Source organism: Uranotaenia lowii, chromosome 1 (genome assembly GCF_029784155.1).
Source record: "Uranotaenia lowii strain MFRU-FL chromosome 1, ASM2978415v1, whole genome shotgun sequence".
Lineage (NCBI taxonomy): Eukaryota > Metazoa > Arthropoda > Insecta > Diptera > Culicidae > Uranotaenia > Uranotaenia lowii.
In genome coordinates this window covers 152,742,127-152,763,627 of record NC_073691.1, presented here as the reverse complement: position 1 = coordinate 152,763,627, position 21,501 = coordinate 152,742,127, and the positions used below count along the sequence as shown (strand labels likewise).

The 21,501-nt window shown below is 35.5% G+C and overlaps 1 protein-coding gene across 1 annotated transcript in view; it reads left to right on the top strand.

Moving 5' to 3' along the window:
- LOC129738039 (E3 ubiquitin-protein ligase RNF19B-like) overlaps window positions 1–21,501 on the top strand; it is a 133,181-nt gene that overhangs the window by 93,291 nt on the left and 18,389 nt on the right. The window contains exons 2-3 of the mRNA XM_055729213.1: window positions 2,782–3,142; window positions 19,535–20,219. Coding sequence (XP_055585188.1) covers window positions 2,921–3,142; window positions 19,535–20,219 — 907 coding nt within the window. The 5' untranslated portion in view covers window positions 2,782–2,920. The remainder of the gene's footprint in view (window positions 1–2,781; window positions 3,143–19,534; window positions 20,220–21,501) is intronic.

The following is a 21,501-nucleotide window of genomic DNA, read 5'->3' as shown; positions in this document are numbered from 1 at the left end:
GACCATTTATTCCATTTTTTCTTTTCTTCATTGCTTTTGCCAGACATTTTTTGTCTGATTGGTGGAGGAAATGATATTGTTCTCATAAATCGTCCAAAATTCTATAGAAATCGCATTTCAAGGTTCATGCCTGAAATATTGCACCTCGCGTAACTTTTGATCTCATCAATAGAACTTTTCGAAAACTTCAGACATGCTAGCTTCATATTTCAACAATCACTGTGCAAAATTTCAATAAAAAATGTAGCGTAGTTCCAGAGATATTGCAGTTTGAATGAGAAAAGTCTAAAATGTCCGATTTTCGTAAAACTACTGTTTCTCAGGCCACACAAACTCGAGAAAGCTCAAATTTGGTGTGATAATAGTGTGATAGTTGATCTATATAACGCAAAAAATTTGATCAAAAAATATCATCTGAGTAAAAAGTTATGGAAGTTCGAAGTCGAAGTGACAGTGCGCTTGCTTCCAATTTCTATACAATTATGAACGGTACTGTACATAACAAATACAATAATATTTCATGAATTAGATTAAACACATGAGGTTAGTAGTGATATGGAAATTCTCAATTTCAAAAGTATGTACAAATTGCAGAAATTCTATTAGTTCTGTGAAAATTTTCAATATTCTGTGATCTCTGACACAGACTCTGTGACCAGAATTCACAAAAATTCTGTGAAATTACACATTATTCTGTGGTTTCGGCAACCTAGCTTTTAGACTTGTAAGTATCGGTAAAAACCTAAATCTTGAAGCGAGTAAAATGGTACAGAATATTGAAGCTTAATTTAAGGCTCAGTAAGCTTTCAAGAGACCGTTCTATGGAACTTTCGATTACTTGAGTACTTGATAAAAGTTCAAGTTTTCCTCAAGAATATAGAGATAAAAAACGCTACCTAGTAAGTCGCTCCGATTTTATTGGCATGGAAGCACCAATAATGAAAAGCAGTCTTTAGTATTGTACAGGAATCGAAATTTTGCAAAAAACTCAATCTTAAGATCTCAGGAATAAAAAGGAAAAAAAATCTTCAAAAGATCGAAAGATCGGATTGAAAACAAACCGATTTAATCGATTTTTTAAAGGCTAAAGAATCGATCTAAAAAATCTAAAATATGAGTTCAAAAGATCTATCCCGCAAAGATCGATTGAAGATCGACCAATCCTAGTTTAACCGTGCATTGCGCCACAGATGACATGATTGCGTTGTGGCTACTGACATAAAAAATCGAGCTCTCGAGCAAAATGATGCATTACCACTACACACAAACATTCAAGCGGAATAAGATTTTTTTTTGGGAATATTCCTCCTATTGGATAATTCATCCCATAAATAAGAAAATAAAAAAAATTGCCGACGAAAAGTGGGTATCGAACTCAAGACAGCTACCGGCCTTAACTCGTCTTGCCAGATGCACCTATTTGCCATGTGTTCTAGCTAAGTCAGTTGGAAAACGAGGGTCCAATCGAAAATTGTAGCCTTCCAGCATAGTAGTTGATCGATTCATTTGATTTTTTTGACTGGCGTTTTTCATCCTATTTCGTCTTGGGATGGGAATGGGAGAAACGAGAAAATGTTTTATGGCTTGGCAGGTTATCTACTGCTAGCAATTAAGAATTGGATCCTACCGGCTTACAAACACACGCACAGCGCTCGATCGATCCATTCGAGTATATCCTTGGGCTTGGCCGGTGCAATTTTTCATCCACTTTTGTCTTGAGCTTGGATAGGAAGAGACGTGGAAATTTGTTTTTTTTTTTGTTTCTTCGATTGCACAGCTTGTTTAATAATGCCAATTTGGCACACCATCTTGTGCCAATTTTGCAACACCTCAAAGATGTCATGAATGGAGTCCCCACCTGATCGGTGGGTGTACGCGCGTGAATTCTTTTCAAAACTACACTCTGTTTGTTACTAGAAATTTACGTTGGTTTCATGTAATTTTCAGGGTGGCTGTTATTATTTTTGCGAATATTTTTTTGCTTATTATATCAATAATACAAGAACAAAATCAAAGAAAGATACCGTCTTTCGTGCCGTAGCTGGAAAAACAAGTTCAAGGACCAGTGTCCTACATTTGAATGAACAAATATCAACAGTTTCGAACCACCCGTTAATTTCACTATTTGCTGAACTCCGCCCGGAATCGTACCCGTTCGGCGGTGTCTGTCCATTCTCTAGGAAAAGACTGTCCGGTGTAGTGGCTCCAACATCAGCTGAGAACGTGTCGTGTGGGTGCGATGGAATGCAACAGACCAGAGCACGTAATTCCATAAACATACATAGCCGGCTCTGGGACATTCTGTCTGTGCTGTGGTCGGCTGTATTGCAATCCCCTTACTTACTTGAGTACGGTTCCGGACAACACGACTGACTGAGATACGCGACGGCAATATGATGGCAAATGATCAGCATCAGTGTAATGAACGTACTCGTTCATACATAAGTATACATAGAATGTTTAGTGATCAGAACAGAACTGAAGGTGCTAGAGGGGGAAAAAGGCGTGCAAATATGTGCATCGCTGTTCGTTGTTGCCTTTGAAGTGAGAAAACGTCAACGGAATCATCTGCTGTTTAAACCCTTTTACGCCAATTAGCGTATGTAGTGAAGATATGTGTTGTGTTTTATCAGAGCAGTCAGTGGGATGAAAAAATTTCGTCAAATCAGTTGTTTCCGGAAAAAGTTAATCCACGGAAAAAGGATTTCCCCTAATCTGATTGCGCTAGGATAAATACCAGATCGTCCACTATCACATCGCAGTTTCTTCTTCTTTCAACAGTGCTCAAATGAAAACCAGACGGAAATCAACTAGCGACCGGTGCTAGTTTTTAGTTAAATAGATAGTGTAATAGTGAAAGCCCGCTTTGTGCCTGGCTGTGTGAACGAGATTCGAAGAAGGCAAACAAACGGGAAACGCAATGCGTCGAACAAGTCGGAATTCGTTCAATTTTGATTTTTCCTTGCGCCGGCTGCTGCTGCAAGGGGCTCGGGCTGCCCGCGGAAGTCCGCCCCTGGGTCAGCGGCTGTGTGATATCGAAAAAGGCGGCCGAGATGGATCCGGAACGGCAAGCGGAAGCGGAAGCGGCGGAAGCCGGCATCACCATGACAAGAGCTCACTCTCCAGCGGTGGAGGTCACAAGGTAAGGCATCTTGGGGAAAACTCTTATCTCTGTTATATAGAAAATATAAATATAAAGTTGAAACATTGCATCAGCTGGGGACTGCGTTCAGGCGACGGCTCTGCAGCTTTGTAATCAAAAGTCCATCTCCGTTGAATTGAAGGATAAATAGAAACGGAATATGAACTGAACATAGGGAAAGTGAGCCTTAACTTGACATGCTGCTTTTCTTGGCAGGTTAACATTCTGTCTACAATTTACCTTCAATTGAATCTTAATAGCTGTGTAATATTTTTTTCCATGTGACAGAAATGTATATAAAATTATTATCTTCGGGAAAATGCCAAAACATAGGTAGGTTCTACCTTGCTAGTGTACCTGCCGACTTTCGTATAAATTTTAAACACATACTTTCTTCTAGAAAAATCACAAAAAAAAACAAACAGTTGCAGGAAAACATGGGAAAAAAATAAAATTATAACATTTGCTAAAAACGAAGTATTTCTATCAAGAATCGAAGGAAATTAAAACTTTATTTTTTGTCTAATCTTGTCATGCAATTTTACTAAAGGGTGATACTGATACGGTCGAAATTTGGTCAAGGGAAAACGCGTGTAAATCGGTGAAATCGTTTATTTAAAAAATCAAATTAAATTTCTTTTTCAAGTTTGATTAGTTTCAAATTCAAGAAACATATTCAGTTTGGCTTCCGCTTTTCCAAATTCGAATTGCCGGGCCTTACGCTTAACCCCTGCCATCAGATTTTGTACAGCCACCTTGTCCACCTTCTTCGCCGCAGAAAGCCTTGAACTGCTGCTCGTCCTTAGCAGTTTTTTTGGTCTTCTTTAGGTTCCGCTTGGGTATTTCTCAATTGGGCGGAGCTCTGGCGTGTTGGGAGGTGTGGAGTTTCCGGGAAGCAACAATTCCAATTGTTTCATACGTTTAAGACTGTATTAAACAATTAGAATTGTTGCTTCCCGGAAACTCCACATTAAATTATTTGTTTAATGCTTATTTGATGAAACTCCTCCTTATACAGTTCGACTTCAATCTCTGGTGCAATCGTTCTAACCTCCAAACACAAAACTACCTCTGCCTCAGACTCACGTTGGAAATCCTGAACCTAATCACCGACGGTCATTTCAGATTAATATCGGAACCTTCTATCTACTTTCTCGTGCTTTAGGAACTAGGTAACGAATTAACTTTCTCGTAACGGGAAAATATATTTTAGAATAAAGTGAAATATGGTTTCGCAATTTATATGACTGCGTTCAACTTTTACTCTTCATTCCTAGCTTAGAAATGGCGCTAAATTTTTAATCTTCATACCTAGCTTTTATAATTATTATTATTATTCTACGGGTTGTATTTTCGAACATCATTGATGCCGGTTTACCGAAATGTCACAGGCCTGCTGTTGAGTTTCGCTGAGATGAGACGTGTCGACTACCTGTCGTGACAGGGAGGGTTCTTGTCCTTGGGAACCACCTGCACGTTGTTGGCGGCGTACCACTCCATGGCCTTTTTATCGTAATGGCAAGATGCCAAATCCGGCCAAATCAGTACGGAACAACCGTGTTTCTTCAGGAAAGGCAGCAGGCGTTTATTCAAACACTCTTTCACGTAAATTTCTTGGTTGACAGTCCCGGAAGCTATGAAAATGCTGCTTTTCAAGCCACAAGTACAGATGGCTTGCCAAACCAGATATTTCTTCGCGAACTTTGACAGTTTCATGTGCTTGAAAATATCTGCTACCTTTCCCCTTCCTTTTGCCGTATAAAACCCCTGTCCCGGAAGCTGCTTATAGTCGGCTTTGACGTAGGTTTCGTCGTCCATTACCACGCAGTCAAACTTCGTCAGCATCGTCGTGTACAGCCTCCGGGATCGCGCTTTGGCCGTCGTATTTTGTTTATCATCGCGATTTGGAGTCACTACCTTCTTGTAAGTCGATAGTTCGGCTCGTTTTTTGGCTCAATGCACGGTCGTAGACGTAACACCCAGCTTATTTGCGGCATCTCGGAGAGAGAGGTTAGGGTTTCGCTTGAAACTACCGGCAACTCTCTTTGTCGTCTCAGCGGCTTCCGGTTTTCGATTTCCCCCCGATCCAGATTTCCTGGCTGTCGACAAACGTTCCCCAAACATTTTAATTACATTTGTAACGGTTGATCTGACCAAATTTTGACCGTATCTTTCTTTAACTAAACGCACCAGTGATGGCATTTCTAACTTTTATGTTCACTATGGTCTTCTTTTACAGTGATTCAATTCAAAATTAGATTCCTGTAAATCGTAGGCCAGGGATCGAATTTATGATCGATGACTGCTTATTAGCCTCAGCACAGACTGATTTGCGATGGTTTTGATCACTTTTTTCCAGACTTTTGCAAAGTTTTCGAGAGAATCTGCCGGCTTCACATGTTTTACATGTAAAGTTAAATAAGATTCGGTAAAAGCCCAAAAACTTTCAATCGGTCTCGCTTGAGGACAATTTGACAGATTCATCTCTTCGGTATCGTTTTGGACTTTGTTGGATTGGTACCAAGCCATCGTGTCCTTTGAGTAGTGAACTGATGCCAAATCCGAACAAATCAGTGTTTGGGGAATCATCAGAATGGGGGCCCCCATTATAAGCCTAATAACATGTTTGCCTAATAAGATACGAAGTTACGGCTCTCGACAAAGATGATCAGCAGAAAATTTCCTTTAATGAATTTAAAAATTGGCACAAATACCATAAGCAGGCTCGTTTCTACAGAAGGAACAGTAATTATGTTGATTTTTCATTAGAAAATATTCATAAAAACTTAGAAGTTCAAATTTACTCATGTAGCCGTTACTTAAAAATTATGCAAAAAATCATGAATTTTTTTTGAACCAAAACGAAGCATTTTAGACTCCACGGTTTGATAAATTCAAAAATTACCCAAATCGGCTCAGTCTGATACTACACTCACATATGGCTTGCCAAAACATTGCATTTTCACAGAATTTTTCAGAAAAATTGATGTCTCCGTTTCGACAACACTTTGGCCATCTCGATCAGTATAAACTTGCAGTAAAGCTATGATCCTTTACTATCCGGACACTTTATTTTGGTGATAGCTACGTTACTAGAGCTCCTATATGCAAAAATTTAGCAGCGTTGTTTTGGTTATAAAAAGGATTATCTTGCGTATTTTTTCAGATTTTTTAATTTACGTGTGGTTGAGATATTTACGATGCAAAAAGACAGGGTAAAAAAATGAGTAATAAAAAAATGACCAGTTCCATGGATCGCAATCTGTCCAACCGGTTTTTACGCAATGTGACAGATGTGTTCTGATGGGCAAAGAAATTTATGTTTAAACCGAATTTAAGAGGTCAAATTCATCGAGATGCCTACTCATGAAAAGGTTCCAACCAGATTCCAATTGTTTTTTTTAGGTCAATTTGTGTAAAATATCATGATTTTGTAAAGGTTTTGCTTCTCTGGTAAACATAATAGATAAATACATGACTGAAAAAAGTGTGCAAAGAATAAAAAGAGATTTTATAATAAAGAAAGAGTATTTCTTGAAATCCACAGTAATTTTTTTTTATTTTCATATTAAATATTATGTTAACACTTTCATTGCCGCTCATAGCAAGTCCGTCCTGTTTGCGTTTTTGTAAGTTGAGAAAACAGCAATTGAAATTTGTAACTTGTTTTGAGAAATTTTTTTTTTCACGCGATTTTGATCGAAATAATCAACAGTATATGTTATCACCGTGACAAACAAATACTTTTGCATCATTGCTCGTGCAAAAACATCAGAATTATGTTTGATTTAATTGAAAATTATACTCTGGGACGCGTATGCGATTATTTTCACGGTAGGTATGTAGAATATGATAGCAGAGTCATCTGATAGCAGAGTCAATGATAGCAAGTCAGTCCCATTCCATAGCCAACTGTAAGCGCTGATGAAAATCAAGGCTAGCGGAGAGCTTATCACGGTCTGCTCGAGGTTTTTCTTAATCAATCTAGGGCCAGAATTCCAAATTGCCCGATTTTATCCGGGCCTACCCAAATTATATCAAGGAAAAAAGCCCCATTTTTTTGACAATTTAAGTAAAATCCACACCTATAACTCAAATTTAGTTCACAAAATTTGTTATTTTTGCATCAAACAAAAAATCGTTTTAACTCTTTTTAGCGAAATGAATTCGCAGAAATTTTTGGAATAGTAAGATAAGATTTTAACACGGCTGATGTGTCTTAGAAAATAATAATTTGTTATGTGTTTTTCTTCACAATTTTTCCTTTCATAAAAAAAAGAAAATTCCTGGATTTTGACTCGATTGGTACGGATATTGCCCGGTTTTTTTAGTTTAAAATTTAAAACTATAAGGCCCGGGTGATGAAACATAAGGTTTTTGGGTAAAAATCCCCCGATATGCCCGGCTTTGTCTTAGAAAGTTTAGTCTAGCTAGGGTATAAAGAGTGGGTAAGAAGATCTTCCCAAGTAACCCAAGTAAGTTCGTAAAAACTGACTCACATTACTGAGAAAGAGCAGAAAAAATTGCATAAACTCTTGTTCTTTTGATAACATGCCAGAAATTTCTGTACAGATCACTGCAGGCTGAACTGCACATGGAACTGTTACAGTAGCAACGTAATATTTCCAGGCATGGTCGTCTACCACTACAATAATTGGTTTTGGGACCGATATGTGATGATTTTTTCGATGGACCAACTTGCGATCATTTTCACGATGGGACAAATTTACTTAAGGCCTTTTTCAATGTTCATCAGAACAAAGTATTCAAAATAAAGGTTTTTCCTAAAACTACCGATAATTTGACGTTGATTCCACAGATAAACTCAAAAATGCTAAAAATGCAAATGGGACGGACTTGCCATGAGCGGCAGTATCATTTCCTCCATAGAAAGTTTTTCGATCAAATGAATAGTTTATAAAATACACACGTTTATAACTGTCCAGATTCTAAATGATAGCCTTAGGATTCGTCGCCATCTTCTGCTTCTTATGTTTTTGGACCCAATTTTACTTTGGCAGTATGAACGGTGCTGATAGGAGATCCCACTTTTTGGCCACATCCCGAACTGAGTCTTCCTAGCACGCATGACTTTCCTGTCCAAAGTTTTATTCACCGGACCCGGTTTTTGCGCAGATTTTTTTTATTCCACGAAGCTTAATTCTCCATACTTTCGAATCGCATTTCGAACCGCTCCAATACTTTCTTCTTTCATTTTCACTATCTGATTCAGCAAAATGTTGAGGAGGAACACCATTTGTGTACGATATTTTTGCAGTTTTCCGGAGAAATGCTCCCCATTTTAACGAAAATAGGGAAACTGGAGCTCACTATACACAGAGTTTTAAGTTGAACTGTAACTAAAAACACCCAGCGGAAAACAACTGTTGAAGGGAGGGGGGGGGGGGGGGGGTTTGTATCAAAGCCGTGCTTAGAAAATTTAAAAGCCGGGCGAAATAAAAATAAGGAACTGGTTCTAATAATAATCAAAGCATTTTTGGTTGCAATCGTTTTAATTTATTTATAAGCGTAATTTGCGTCATCAAATGAAATCAGATCATTCAACGAGTCCAACCAATAATCGAAAAGTTTAAGATGTTCCAATTTTAACCAAAGAGTAAAATAAAAATTCTTGTTTTTGTACTGGAACAATTTGAGCAGCCCTTTTTTGGAAAACGGATTCGAAGAGAACTTTTTTTCTGATCTAATTCAACATCTTAGCTAGCTCTAATTACACTTCGTTTATCAAACAGGATCCGGAAGACTAATGAGATGATATGGACTCAATGCTCAAGTTAATAGAACTTAAAAGTTTCATATTATTGAATGAAGCGGCTTAACTTTAAAATAAGGAACTTTTGTGTCGGGGCGTTAAGCTCAACGTATTTTCATTTCACTTGAAGATGAACAATTTGCTTAATATGTGTGACAATTTTTTTCACAATTGTTACTTCATATGAATTTTTTTAATGATACTACATGATGAAATACTAAGCTTGAATAGCATGTTTAGTTTTATATTTCTTTTCAATTTCTTTGCTTGGTTAATATGTGAAGTTTGGAAAAGTTTGGAAAAGTTTAGAACCTATTAGCATTAAAAACAATTTCATTGGTTGAAACAAAAAAATGAAATAAACAAGACTGACATTTTTATTGTAACGTTTATTGACAATTTACGAGTTTGAGGCACGAGTTTGAAATGACGGCCAACATAATATACTCATGAACAGCCACAATTTGCAAATCGAACCAAATTTGATATCGGAGAGTGTTTGGATATGGGAATAAGTTCTATGATTGTTTGAGTCCCCTCCCTACTTCCATTAGGAGGAGTGAGGGGTACCCATACATTTTATGCATAACTAGACAAATATTCAAGCGACAAGCATAAAATTTTGCATTTGTGTGATGAACGAAATGTTCCCGTGATGGTTTCAATCCCTTCCTAACTAGCTCCCATACAATTTTTAGCATAACTGCAGCAAATGGAACTAAATTTTGCATGTAATGATATTTGGATACGGGAACAGACTCTACGGTTGTTTGAGGTCCTTCCCTGATCCAAGTGAGGAGTTACGAAGAGGAGAGGGGGCACCATACACTTTTTTTAAGATCTCGAGAATAAATAAGTCGAAAGGCAACGAATTTGGGACTGTATTTCGTTGCGAGTAATGTTTCTTTTTTTTGTTTCGATTATAGTCGTTTTACCATCTTTATGGCATTTGCGACGTGTTTCAATCATTATATGGGACCCTTCTCTCCTCCCAGTGGGAAGATAGGTAGGGGAGAGTTGCGCTCACATACAATTTATTTCATAACTCGAGAACTATTAGAACAAACGAAACCAAATTTGAGTAAGAGCATTATTCTATGACAGTGGTCGGCAACCTTTTGAGTTGAAAGAGCCAAAAACTTCAAATTTTCAAAATTTCAGGGTTTTAAAGAGCCACATTTAAGATTTATGGTTTTTGTTTTTAATTAAAAAATCAAAATATATGAATGATCAATGAACATTAGTGTTACGAAAATAGTACTTAACCCCTCTCTCTTTTTTTTTCTAACTCTTGTTTTTTTTTTCTTTTGAATCTGTTTCTGATTACGATTAAGTACATGGGTTTTCTTCTGAATCATCAACTCTTCTCTAGATTTGATGTTATATTAATTTTAATATCGAGTGTAGATTTCAAATGAATATGAATATTTGCATGACGTGAAGTGATAGATTACAGGGTGGCTAGCGAACCGGGAAAACCGGGAATACCGGGAAAAACTTTGGAATTTCAATGCGTCACCGGGAAACCGGGAAAAAACCGGGAATTTCAGCATCTCACCGGGAAAATGGTCATGTTCGAAAATTTTCATGGATTTTCAAAATTATTTTTAAATTAATTTCGAAATGTAAGAGTAGTTTTTGACAATCTCGACATTGATTTACCTCATAAACGCTTATTTAAGTGTGTGAGTAAACAAACGGAGTTTGAATCGCTTTTTTAACTAATTGCGGTGGAAATATGAGATGTCTGTTTTTTTCGCTCTCCGCAAGTGTGCTACACTTACAAACATAACTCAAATGTTACAAATTTGATAATGAAACTATAATCGCCAAAACTAAGCAACTTTAGTAATTCAATGATACCAATTTTGTACAATTTCGTTTGGTTTCTGAAAGATATATAAAGTGTCGAATTTCTGTATTTCTCGTCACTGATTTTTTCGCGGTCTTTAATGTGTTATCTACCTACTTTATAACCTTTTATTTATGTTATCTAGTTTCCGACTACCAGTTTTAGTTTTCGACGCCATAAACATGTTTTATAAACTTATTATCACCAGAAAAATATATATTGTTTTTAATGTTGATGTTTTTGTGTGTTTCGTTGGAATTGGCCTGAGGAACGAAGCCTTATATCGCAAGGCTTTTGTTTTTCATTTTCCTACGTTAAACTTTTGCTCAATGTTTCCTACGCTGGAATGTATGTACGTCTTATTTAAAAATTGTGTCGGAAACAAGCTCCCATCAAAATTTAAGGTCTTTACCCCGAAACAAAATAATAACTTAAGGGTACCGTACACCTCAGGTGAAAATGAAAAAGAAAAATCTAATTTCTACAATTACTAAAAAAAATCGACATAAGTTGACTGTAACATGGTGAAATCGATGGAGAATAGTTAAAAGTTGAATTTAGAACTGGTTTCAGTGTTCAAAACCTCTTCAAAATGTTTTAATTTCGATTCCCCTGGTTTTCACCGCGGAAATTTCCTCATATTGTGGGAATCGAAATTAGAACATTTCTAATAAGTTTCAAACTCTGAGACTGGTTCAATATTTAGGTTTCAACTATTCCCCATTGATTCTATCATGTTACAAAGCCAGTATGTGTTGTTTTTTGAGTTGTTCATAAAATAAGATTTTTCATTACCATTTTCACTTAGGATGTACCTTAACCTTAACATTTAAACGATTACAATTTAGCCCTGTCTTATTCACGATTTTCTATATTTTCACGAATCTTTAGTTCAACTTACTAGGGCACTACTAAAGTTATTCATGTTTTGTACAATAAAAACTGTTTTTTCTTAACAATGTGTTTAGATTTTTACAAAAAAAATATAACTGCACCACCAATAACCAATTTTTTTCTGCTAACTGGTGATTTCAAGTTTTGTAAGATAAATCCCCATTCAAGTTTATCAGCTAATTTTATATTATTTTTTTTAACAACTCTATACAAATTCATAAGAACAACATTACAATTTCACAAGTTAACCGGACTTGTTTTTCCAAAATTGTTGAAGTTGTAACCTATTTCGTTGGATTCGTTTCAAAAATTTATAAAACCTGTCAATTTACACGAAAAGACCACGAATTGAAAGACATCGAAGTAAATGTCATGATTTCTTGCCGATTAACAAGTTTTGGGAAACAATTTTTAAAAATTGTTTTTTTTTTCACTTTAATTTTATATTTAAAAACGAGTATAATGAATACCGAGAAAATCATCTTTTTCAACCGGGAAAAAACCTGGGAAAAACCGGGAAAAACTTTGGAATTTCAAAATGAAAAAACGCTAGCAACCCTATTTTAACATAACCACATAAGCAGAATATTTATAATTTCTTGGGCAAAGAGAAGCTTAAAAAAGTGAATGGAAAATATTTAAAAACTATGAAACTTTTTTATTACATTCTCCAAATAGCCAATCCTTTACAAAATCTAGAAGTATGAGATAAAATTTAATAAAAATTTATGTAGCCGAAACCTTAAAAAATTATGTTCCAGACAACTTGCAGATTTTCCAAAATTCAGGACGTCAAATGAACGTGTCTTCAAAATTTTATGCATCTGGAAAATCCAAAATCTCATTTAATGCCACATGTGATTTTCAGTATTGTGCGTCCAATTGAATGGAAAATGAATTTCAATACATTGTACATTATTCAGCAATGCAAGTTTCAAGTTAAAAATTAATATAAATAAATCAAAGGTGTTGAACTCTTAATTTAAAAAAAAAAATGTGACCGTTACGGAAACTTCATTGAACATATTAGTGCTTTTGGTAAATATTGGCTGCATGCATCACACTTAAAAGTTTAAATATGTTCAAAGACTCAAAAGGTTACTTAAAAAAAAAAGGAATAAATCATCCTTCGGGATGAAAATCCCGAGAAAAAAAAAATTACTTTAAAAAAAATGTTGATGATTTATGATTTAATTATAAAAGAAAATGCTTCGAGGTGTAAAGATCAATTTTGTTAATGATTACAAGTATTTGGCCTGTGATTTAGTTTTCAAATAGATTCTCAGAATTGAAGTTTTGATTCACTCGGGATGAATAAGCCATAATGATGCTTAAAATCCCCCGAGAAGAAAAATTTTATTCATTCTCAATGCTGATACGAGTTTGAAAAGCTACCAACTTTAATTTTAAATACTCAATTCTTAGTTTTGTATTTTGTATTTGAATTTCGGGTATCTATTGACTTTTTAACCGGATATTTATTGAGAAAGCATTCCAGATTTTGACATCGGGTTCCTAAATTTTAAACTCAAACCCAAATAATATCCGGGCAAATCCAGGCAAAAACTACGCATGTTCCATTGAAATGCAAGAGAAAAGTTGAAAAATGAACAAACGAAAATCTTAATAACAATTAATTCACTATTTCAAAACATGCATGCGCTGAAACAAGTTAAAAAAAATTTAATTAGGAAAATGGTGAATAAATCTGGAACAAGAACAGGGCCTCTTTCCTAGATATTCGGGCATCTGGACCGGGCTAGGCATTCCCATTTTTTTTCTTTAAAAATCTAGGAAAGCCCGGTTAAATCCGGGCAATCTGGAATGCTAACGAGTTATCTTTATTCAGAAACATTAAAATTATCATTTTGAATTCAAATTAATTAGATAGGATTGAGGTGGTTTTTCCAATATTTTTATGTTGTTACGCGTCAATGTTGTGATTATTTTTCGAAATGGTTGATCCATTCTAAGACGATTTTGAAAATTTCATTTGATCAATTTTCATAGAGGGCAAAAACGTTATTCCAAGTGCTTAAAATATAAAATTTGATGTGGGTTGTGCAGAGGCTGCCTCAGAACTACTTTTTTAATTTTCCTTTATAGTTTTCTGTCTTTGGCGTTCGATTGATTCAAAAATACACACAGGTTTTGGAAATAAATAATTTGATTTAAGTTTTCGTTGCTTTAAAACAACAATTTTTCTTTGCATTCACGGTCATTGATAAATTAAATCATTATCTCAAGGCTGAAAAAACATCGGAAAGCAAAAAATTGCAAAATTTGGTCGAGGACTAATGGTTTTAATGCATTAGAGCCCTATAAAAATGGAAATAAAAGTAAAATAAGGCTTCAAAATTCTATTTTGCCATTTCATCCTTTACGCTTGTTCCTACAGCAGATGAAATTTTAAAATTCACTTCTGGATCTATGTAAATATGCGTGCCAAGTCACAAGACTCATTTATACATAAATCTAATATTAGCGCAGTGAACTAAAGAGCCGCAGCTTTACATCAAAAGACCTATGTTCTATGATTATTTTAATTCCCTTTTCCTTCTATTGAGCAAGATTGGAAGAGGAACTGTAATAACTTGTAAGACAACTAAGTTATGGTCTAAACAAAATTGCAAACAGTCGGACTATTTGGTGAAAATTATCAAAAAAATGATGAAACTTTAGCTAAAGGTTTAAAGTCTTCAAAAATATTTCAACTAAATATCCATAAAGCAAGTTCAACTCATTAGCTTCCAAATCAGCTTACCAAATAAACAATACTTTGTTTGATAACAGAGATACGCGTGAAATAGAAATGCATGTTTTAGAAGATTGATCACAAACTTTTGGCCGTTACACCATACTGCGGGTTGATCCCAAACATTTGGACAATAACTTAAGTAGCTATTTTAATTTTTTTAAGTACATTGCATTTTTTTTGCAAAATATTAAACAAATGTGTTTTGATAAGTATGAAAAAAGGATTCGAATGTAACTCGAATTTTGAAATTTGGTCCACCCACCCTGAGATGACCGGGTTTGAATTTTATGTGCAGTTTTTGGATAATGTCCCAACTTTAAGCAAAGTTTAAGTCATATAAAGTTAACATATACATTTTGTTAAAAGCATTAGAATAAGGTATTGCTCACGATCTTTCAAAGGAGATCAAAAGAAATGCAATATGTCATAAGAATGATCCCAAACTTTTGGCCGGCAGGGTATAAACCTCAAGATAACAAGATAAGTGCCCAACCACCGCCGTAAACCAAATTTGCAGAAATGGCACATCACTATTTGCAGTGTTTGCAAACAACACTTCTCATGGTTTGAATTTCGAGATTTTTGTATGCTGCAGATTTTTATTTTTTTTTAACTTTTTGAGCAATTTTCCATATCACATTCTGTTTTTCGTTATCTATTATTCATTTGATATGTATTCTGCATTAGATAATCTACTCTAATTTTTATAATCACCTTTTTTTTATTAGAATTTTATCTTTATCATATTTATCAACATATCATCAATTAGAACATTCATCATATTACACTCACAGCAACTTCAAACCAAAGCGTTATGGATTTTATTTAATGTTATCTTGAATTCAATATCAGAAATGAAATTCAAAAAATTTCGATTTCATAACATCAGTATTGATTTCAACAGAGCAACACCTCCCTGTGTAACTGGTCTGCTCGGAACCTTGAGCGGCACTGATTGCTTCTTCATCTGACCGTAAGTTGCGGCAAACCCGAAGCAATCGACCATGTGCTCGCTCGGCTAAAATCCCGAGTCGATGGGTGGGGTTAGAGAAACAAGAGAGATCAATAGAGGGAAAGATCACATGCGGGATATACATGGTGTTTCGATAGAAGGTCCAGCAGTTGATCGGTAGAGCTCGATTGCTCGTGTTCGCCGGTTCCATCACGTTCACCGTGGTGGAATTGGCTAACGCGCCGTTGTACCGAAGCGGAGATTGCAGGTTCAAGTCCTGTCGGTGAGCCGTTGTATCTTTTTCGAAATTTTCATGATATTTACGGCTTATGTTCTTTCGTTCTTTGATAGTTCATGTTTCTCTAATTTCTTTCATCACATATGAAAATGTGATCATTTTCAGGTACAAAGATGTACCAAGCGATTTCATAACATCAGTATTGAAAAATTTCTTCGCAAATCTTAATCATTTTTGATGTTGGATCAAATTATGAGTTTTAGTTCTACAAAGTTAATCTCAGACTAGATTTTGTTCAGTTTTTAAGCATCTAAGCATAAAAGCAAGAAGAGGAACATGGATTTACAAAGTTGATATCATTGAACTCTCAAACTAACTCAATACATTCCTAATGACCAAATAAATCAATTTATGGTTGCCTTAGACCAGTGATTTCTAAAACTTTTTCGCTCATCGCCCCCTATCCCGCTATATTAGAGCTCACCACACTCCTAAGGGTAATTTCGTAAAATCAACAAAAATCTAACAATATCCGGGTATTTGATTTCAAAATTTTCAATCTGAAATCCGGGCAATACCGAGCAAATTTGGTCTAAGTTCAGGAACTTCTTAACAAAAATCAAAAAGAAACGCAATCATCAAGCATCCAGAAACCGTTCATGATTATTATGTTGAAACAAGCTCAAAAAATTCGTTTTATTACACAAAAAAAAAATTGACTTAATTACAGATTTTTGTTTGATTTTAAAGTGATAAAGTTAATAAATTAGGGAAACATTCGGCCTTATTTCGAACGAAATATGGACAACCGGGCCGGACGGCTGGACAGCACCTTTTAAATTTTTTTTAATCAAATACCCGGGCAAGTCCGGGTAAATCAGGACAATTTTGCAAGCTTTGTGTGAATCAGCTCAAAAAATGGTAAAGTTGCCTTGATTCTGAAGCAAAATTACTATTTTCATAAATATGCTCCCTACCAGCTTATTGCGTTTTTTTTTTTCACCCCATACGGAAGCTGAACATTCACATCCAAGTTTCACTGGTGCCACGCGAAGAGAACATTGGCTATGAAAATGGGCGCCAAAACTTCATACATTGAGATTGATGAGCATCAATAAGCCTTGACAGCTTTTGGCGCCTTCCTTTTCTGGGTGTTTTGAATGTTAAAAAATATGGATATCGAGTACCATGACTTTTATTTGATACGAATAAAAACTAAAAACTATTCAAATTCCACAAAAACATTTGCGAAATTATCACTTAGTTGTGCTCAGCGCGAAAACGAACACAACAAAATAATTGCATGCAAATCGGACGAACCATGCAAAAGTAGTCCGTATACGTACTTATTTACGCCTCCTGAAAAAATAATTTAAAAAATCCAATAAAGAAGTGATGAAGAGAATTTTTGCCGTTGGTAGAAGTGGCTTGAAGAGTGCTACACTTAGGATTGGTAGATCTTGGATCGATCCTTGGAAGATCGATCTTTTAACTCAGATTTTTGATTTTTTGGATCGATTCTTCGGCCTGGAAAAAATCGATTGGATCGAATTATTTTCGATTCGGTCTTTTGATCTTTTTTTTCATGTTGATCTGAAGATATTTAGATACGAGTATTTTGAGTACCGATTGAATTTCTTGAACTGAAAGTTTTTTGTCGGAATCTCATGACTAGATGGGCTTTCGTAGAAATCTTACCTGTAGAATTCAATATATTGAGTAAGGTACACCGGGGTGAATGGGGATGGTATTTCGTACAGTTCAACTTAAAAAAAGATTAGAAAATCAGCAGTGGATTTGGTTGAATATATAAACTTATTCCAGAACAAACAAGTAATTTTCCCAACTTTTCATCATCGAAATGCTAAATACAGTTAAATGTATTGGATGACGGAAAGAAAATTGAAAAATGTGTAAACATCAAGTCTGAATAAAGCTGCCCCACTTTGGGTTTAAAGTCAAAATTTTAGCGTTTTGTAAAAAATCTCTTCTTTTCATCATTTTTAACCGCTGTTTCTTCTCCTTAATTGTTATTCTGAATGTAAGGATTATTTCAATGTAGAATTTATCGCCAAGAGCCGGTTAGTTTACGAGAAAATTGCAATTGAAAACTATACATATCAACGGCATCGTAGTTAAACATCTAAAGTAAACGAAACGACGCTGTAAACATCCGTTATTGTCGGAAACGTATCTTTTTGTACAGTTCATGGGCGTTTTAAAAGTAAATTTAACATTCTGCATTAAAAGTTTGAAAAAATAGTGAAAAGTATTGTTTAAATAGCCATCGTCAACACTTACCCCGAGTCTCTACTCACCCCGATGTACCTTACATTAAAGCGCTAGGAAAAATTTTCTTTCCATATTTAGAAGGAGTATGCAACTTTGAAATTGTGTGTCCTTTTTTGCATATTTTTTCTTAAAAGCAGTGCCCCCTTGTTGCAAATAGAAAAGATCGATATATAAAAATTTCATTTCTTTTTAAAGCGACATAAACTACACCAATTGGGCGCTATCCGACTCCTTATACGTACTTATTATAAGAGTGCAAGAGATCGCAAGAGTTCGCTTGCATAACATTGAAATTGTTGCCAGCGACAATATTTTATCGTCCTCTCGTTGGTCAACATTACTCAATTCCCATCTGATTTTCATATGGATGCATTGCTAGTTGCAGAGAGAACATGACGATGATTTTCTCACCTGAAGGTCGAGCGGGAGCAAGATCATTTCAAAATTCACAAACATGGCGGACTTTTTATCATATCCGATTTCAACTGACTTCAGACGACATTTTATACGATCTTTTCACTATGTAGTTGGAATTGTAAACGACTTAAATTATCATTTCTGATACGATTTCATGTTTGCCGGGATAAATTTTGTCGTTATAGTCGTTAACAGATTTCATGTTAACAAATTTCATATGTCTGAGAAACGAAAATCATACTTAAATGTGACTCCCTCGTCAATGGATGTAAAATGTTTTTTATGATACGGGGTGGGTAATTATGAACACGTGTTTTCTAAGCATTGGTTAATGATTAAATTTTGTTATTGATTGTCAAAATTACAAATTCAAATATTGAAAAACAAACCTGAAAACTACATTACTTTATGGACTTGTGATACAGTCTGAGCCTCCTGAGCCGAACATCGAACACAGTTGTACCGGATAAGTTTTTCAATAACTGTCCGCCAATTGCATCGTTGATACAAAATCGCGAATGTCATGAAGATGGTAGAACAACTTTTTCTATGAAACTGATTCTATGAAAAAAAGCCTCAACAGTGAATTTTAAAAGGCCACAAATCTCACTACAATGAAGTGTTTAGATGTGGTCTCAATGTAGGAATGCAGTCAATAGCAATAGTATAGCAATAACAATAACAAGTAATATATCATATACAAGGAGGTAATTATGAACATACGTGTGGGCGTAAACATGCTGTAGCTTAAGAAATAAGAAAAAAAATCCTAAAATGAGAAATACTTGTTTAAGCTGCGTCTGTAGATTTAAGTACTGCATCAGAATTTTGACCACTCAACTTGAGACGCTGATTCAGCAAAGTGGTTTAAAAATGTAAAATATTATTTTTTGAAAGCGTTTTCAGTTATTTTCTTAATTTTCAACATTTGCTTGAAATGTCGGTAGCCTCAAAGATAGTTTCTTCAAACATAGGCCAATTACGTTTTCGAGTATATTTACCACGTCGGCCATGCTTCAACAGCAATTTTACGCTCATTACAAGCTTGTAATAAACTAAACGGTTGGCCGAACTCCATGCTGTGCTTGTCCGTTGCTACTGCACCATATAGACATATCTCGCTCGAATGTGTGATGATTTCTAGACCGCTTTCAAGTGACCTTTGAACAGTTACTAATTTTCAATTTTTGTCACTCTCTTTTTTTCTTTCCGACAGCACAACTTCGATTCCACTTCGCAACATTCGTCCAGCTCACCGGGAAACTGCGACCGAGGCAACTCAACCTCCAAACTCACGCCAAATAGCCATAAGTCATCGCACAGTCTGCAGAGCAAGGGCACTTCTGTGGCCGGAACCGGAAGTGGCTCTGGGGCAGCTTTAGCGTCAAAAGCCCCTTCCTCGTCGTCCGCTTCGCCGGACGAATGCCCTCTGTGTTACGATACGCTTCCGACCGGGGACGAGTTCTACCGGTTGCTGAACTGCAAATGTTACGCCTGTCGCAGCTGCTACGAGAACTACCTGATGATCGAAATCTCCGAAAGCCGGACCGACATTGCCTGTCCCCAGTGTACCCACTCGATGCACCCGACTGACATCCAAACGCTCCTGAAAGCGTTCCCTGCTGCCATAACCAAATACGAAGACTTTATGGTGCGCCGAGTGCTCCTAGCCGATCCGGATAGCCGCTGGTGTCCCGGGCCCGACTGCAGCTACGCGGTCATTGCCAGCGGATGTGCTTCCTGCCCCCGGATCCGGTGCGAGAGGCCCGGCTGCGACGTCCAGTTCTGCTACCACTGCAAAGCCGAATGGCATCCGGATCAGACGTGCGACGCGGCCCGAGCGTCCCGCCAGAGTCCCACCAGGGCACCGTCCGGTAGTATTAGTCATGATTCAAACCATAGTAAGACGTTGTTGTTGTTTTTTTTCCTCTTACGTTTCTGTATTTTATGTGCTAGCTTTCTAGTTCTAGTTCTAGGAATTCTCTTCTACAATTTGTTTAAAATAAATTAACGGATAATTCGAGCATAACACTCAAGGCCGTGCGAACGGAGGGGGGGGGGAGGGGGGTTAGGGGTTTAACCCCCCTCCCCCCCAAAGGAGATTTTTTCCAAGTGAAATTTTCAACTTTAAATAAGTGTTAACAAGAAAGTCAGAAATGTTGCTCGCCTCCGGCGGAAATTAGTCATAAATTACCCTAGGCTTGAAACATTTCATCTTACGTCATTACATATATGGCGTTCACGTGTTCAAACTAATCTAAAACCTGGTATCCTCCTCTATTTTATCAGAGAAAATTTAGATTTACAAAAAATCGTGCTGATATGAAGTATTCTTCTAAAAATATTTTAAAAACGTTCAAGAAATTTATGCATTTTTTTTCGAAACAAAAACATAATATTTTAAAATAATGGTTTTAAATCCATTTTCATCTTTCCTCAAGAATATTGAGTTCTGCGAAAAATTTAAAGAGGTTTTCAATTTGATTACTTTTCCCCATTTTCAATGAAATTTTAACCGAATTGAATTTTAGAAATTTTTATACAAAAATCTAATTGTTTTGCAGTTTTGAAAAAAAATGTTGTAAAATGAATTCAAATTTTTTCAATCATAATTCAGTAATGTCAGAAATAGTGATATCTTTCCAAATTTAAAACTGAAAACTTAAACCAAATTGAAAGCATCATCATTTTTAAAATATTATTCCCTAATTGAATTAAATAGATATAATAAATAAATTCAGAATCAGATTTTGCCTTTAACGTAGATTTGTTATTTCATCAGTTAAAATGATTGATTTCACATAAAACTGAAACATTTTAAATCATATAGAAACCACATCGTTTTGGTGATGTGGTTTCTATAAGATGATGAATATATAAAATTTGATAAAAGATTCGAGTTCAGGACGCTTAAGTCTACCAAATAAATTAGCAATCAAAGGTAGGTACTAAAATGCTTTTTCTTTGAGTTATTGATTAAATTCTATTAAAGTTATTTTCTAAAATGTTTAGACGAATTTATTTAAAATACTTTAAAATGTCAAAAAAAAAACTTAATTTTTTCATCTTCATATTTTAATTTAATTTTCAAATAAAAATTCATCAAATTTTAAAGTCAAACTATTCAAATTTTATGAATTTTTTTTTAATAAGTTTGTTTGTGTTTGTGTTCAGAAAACATAA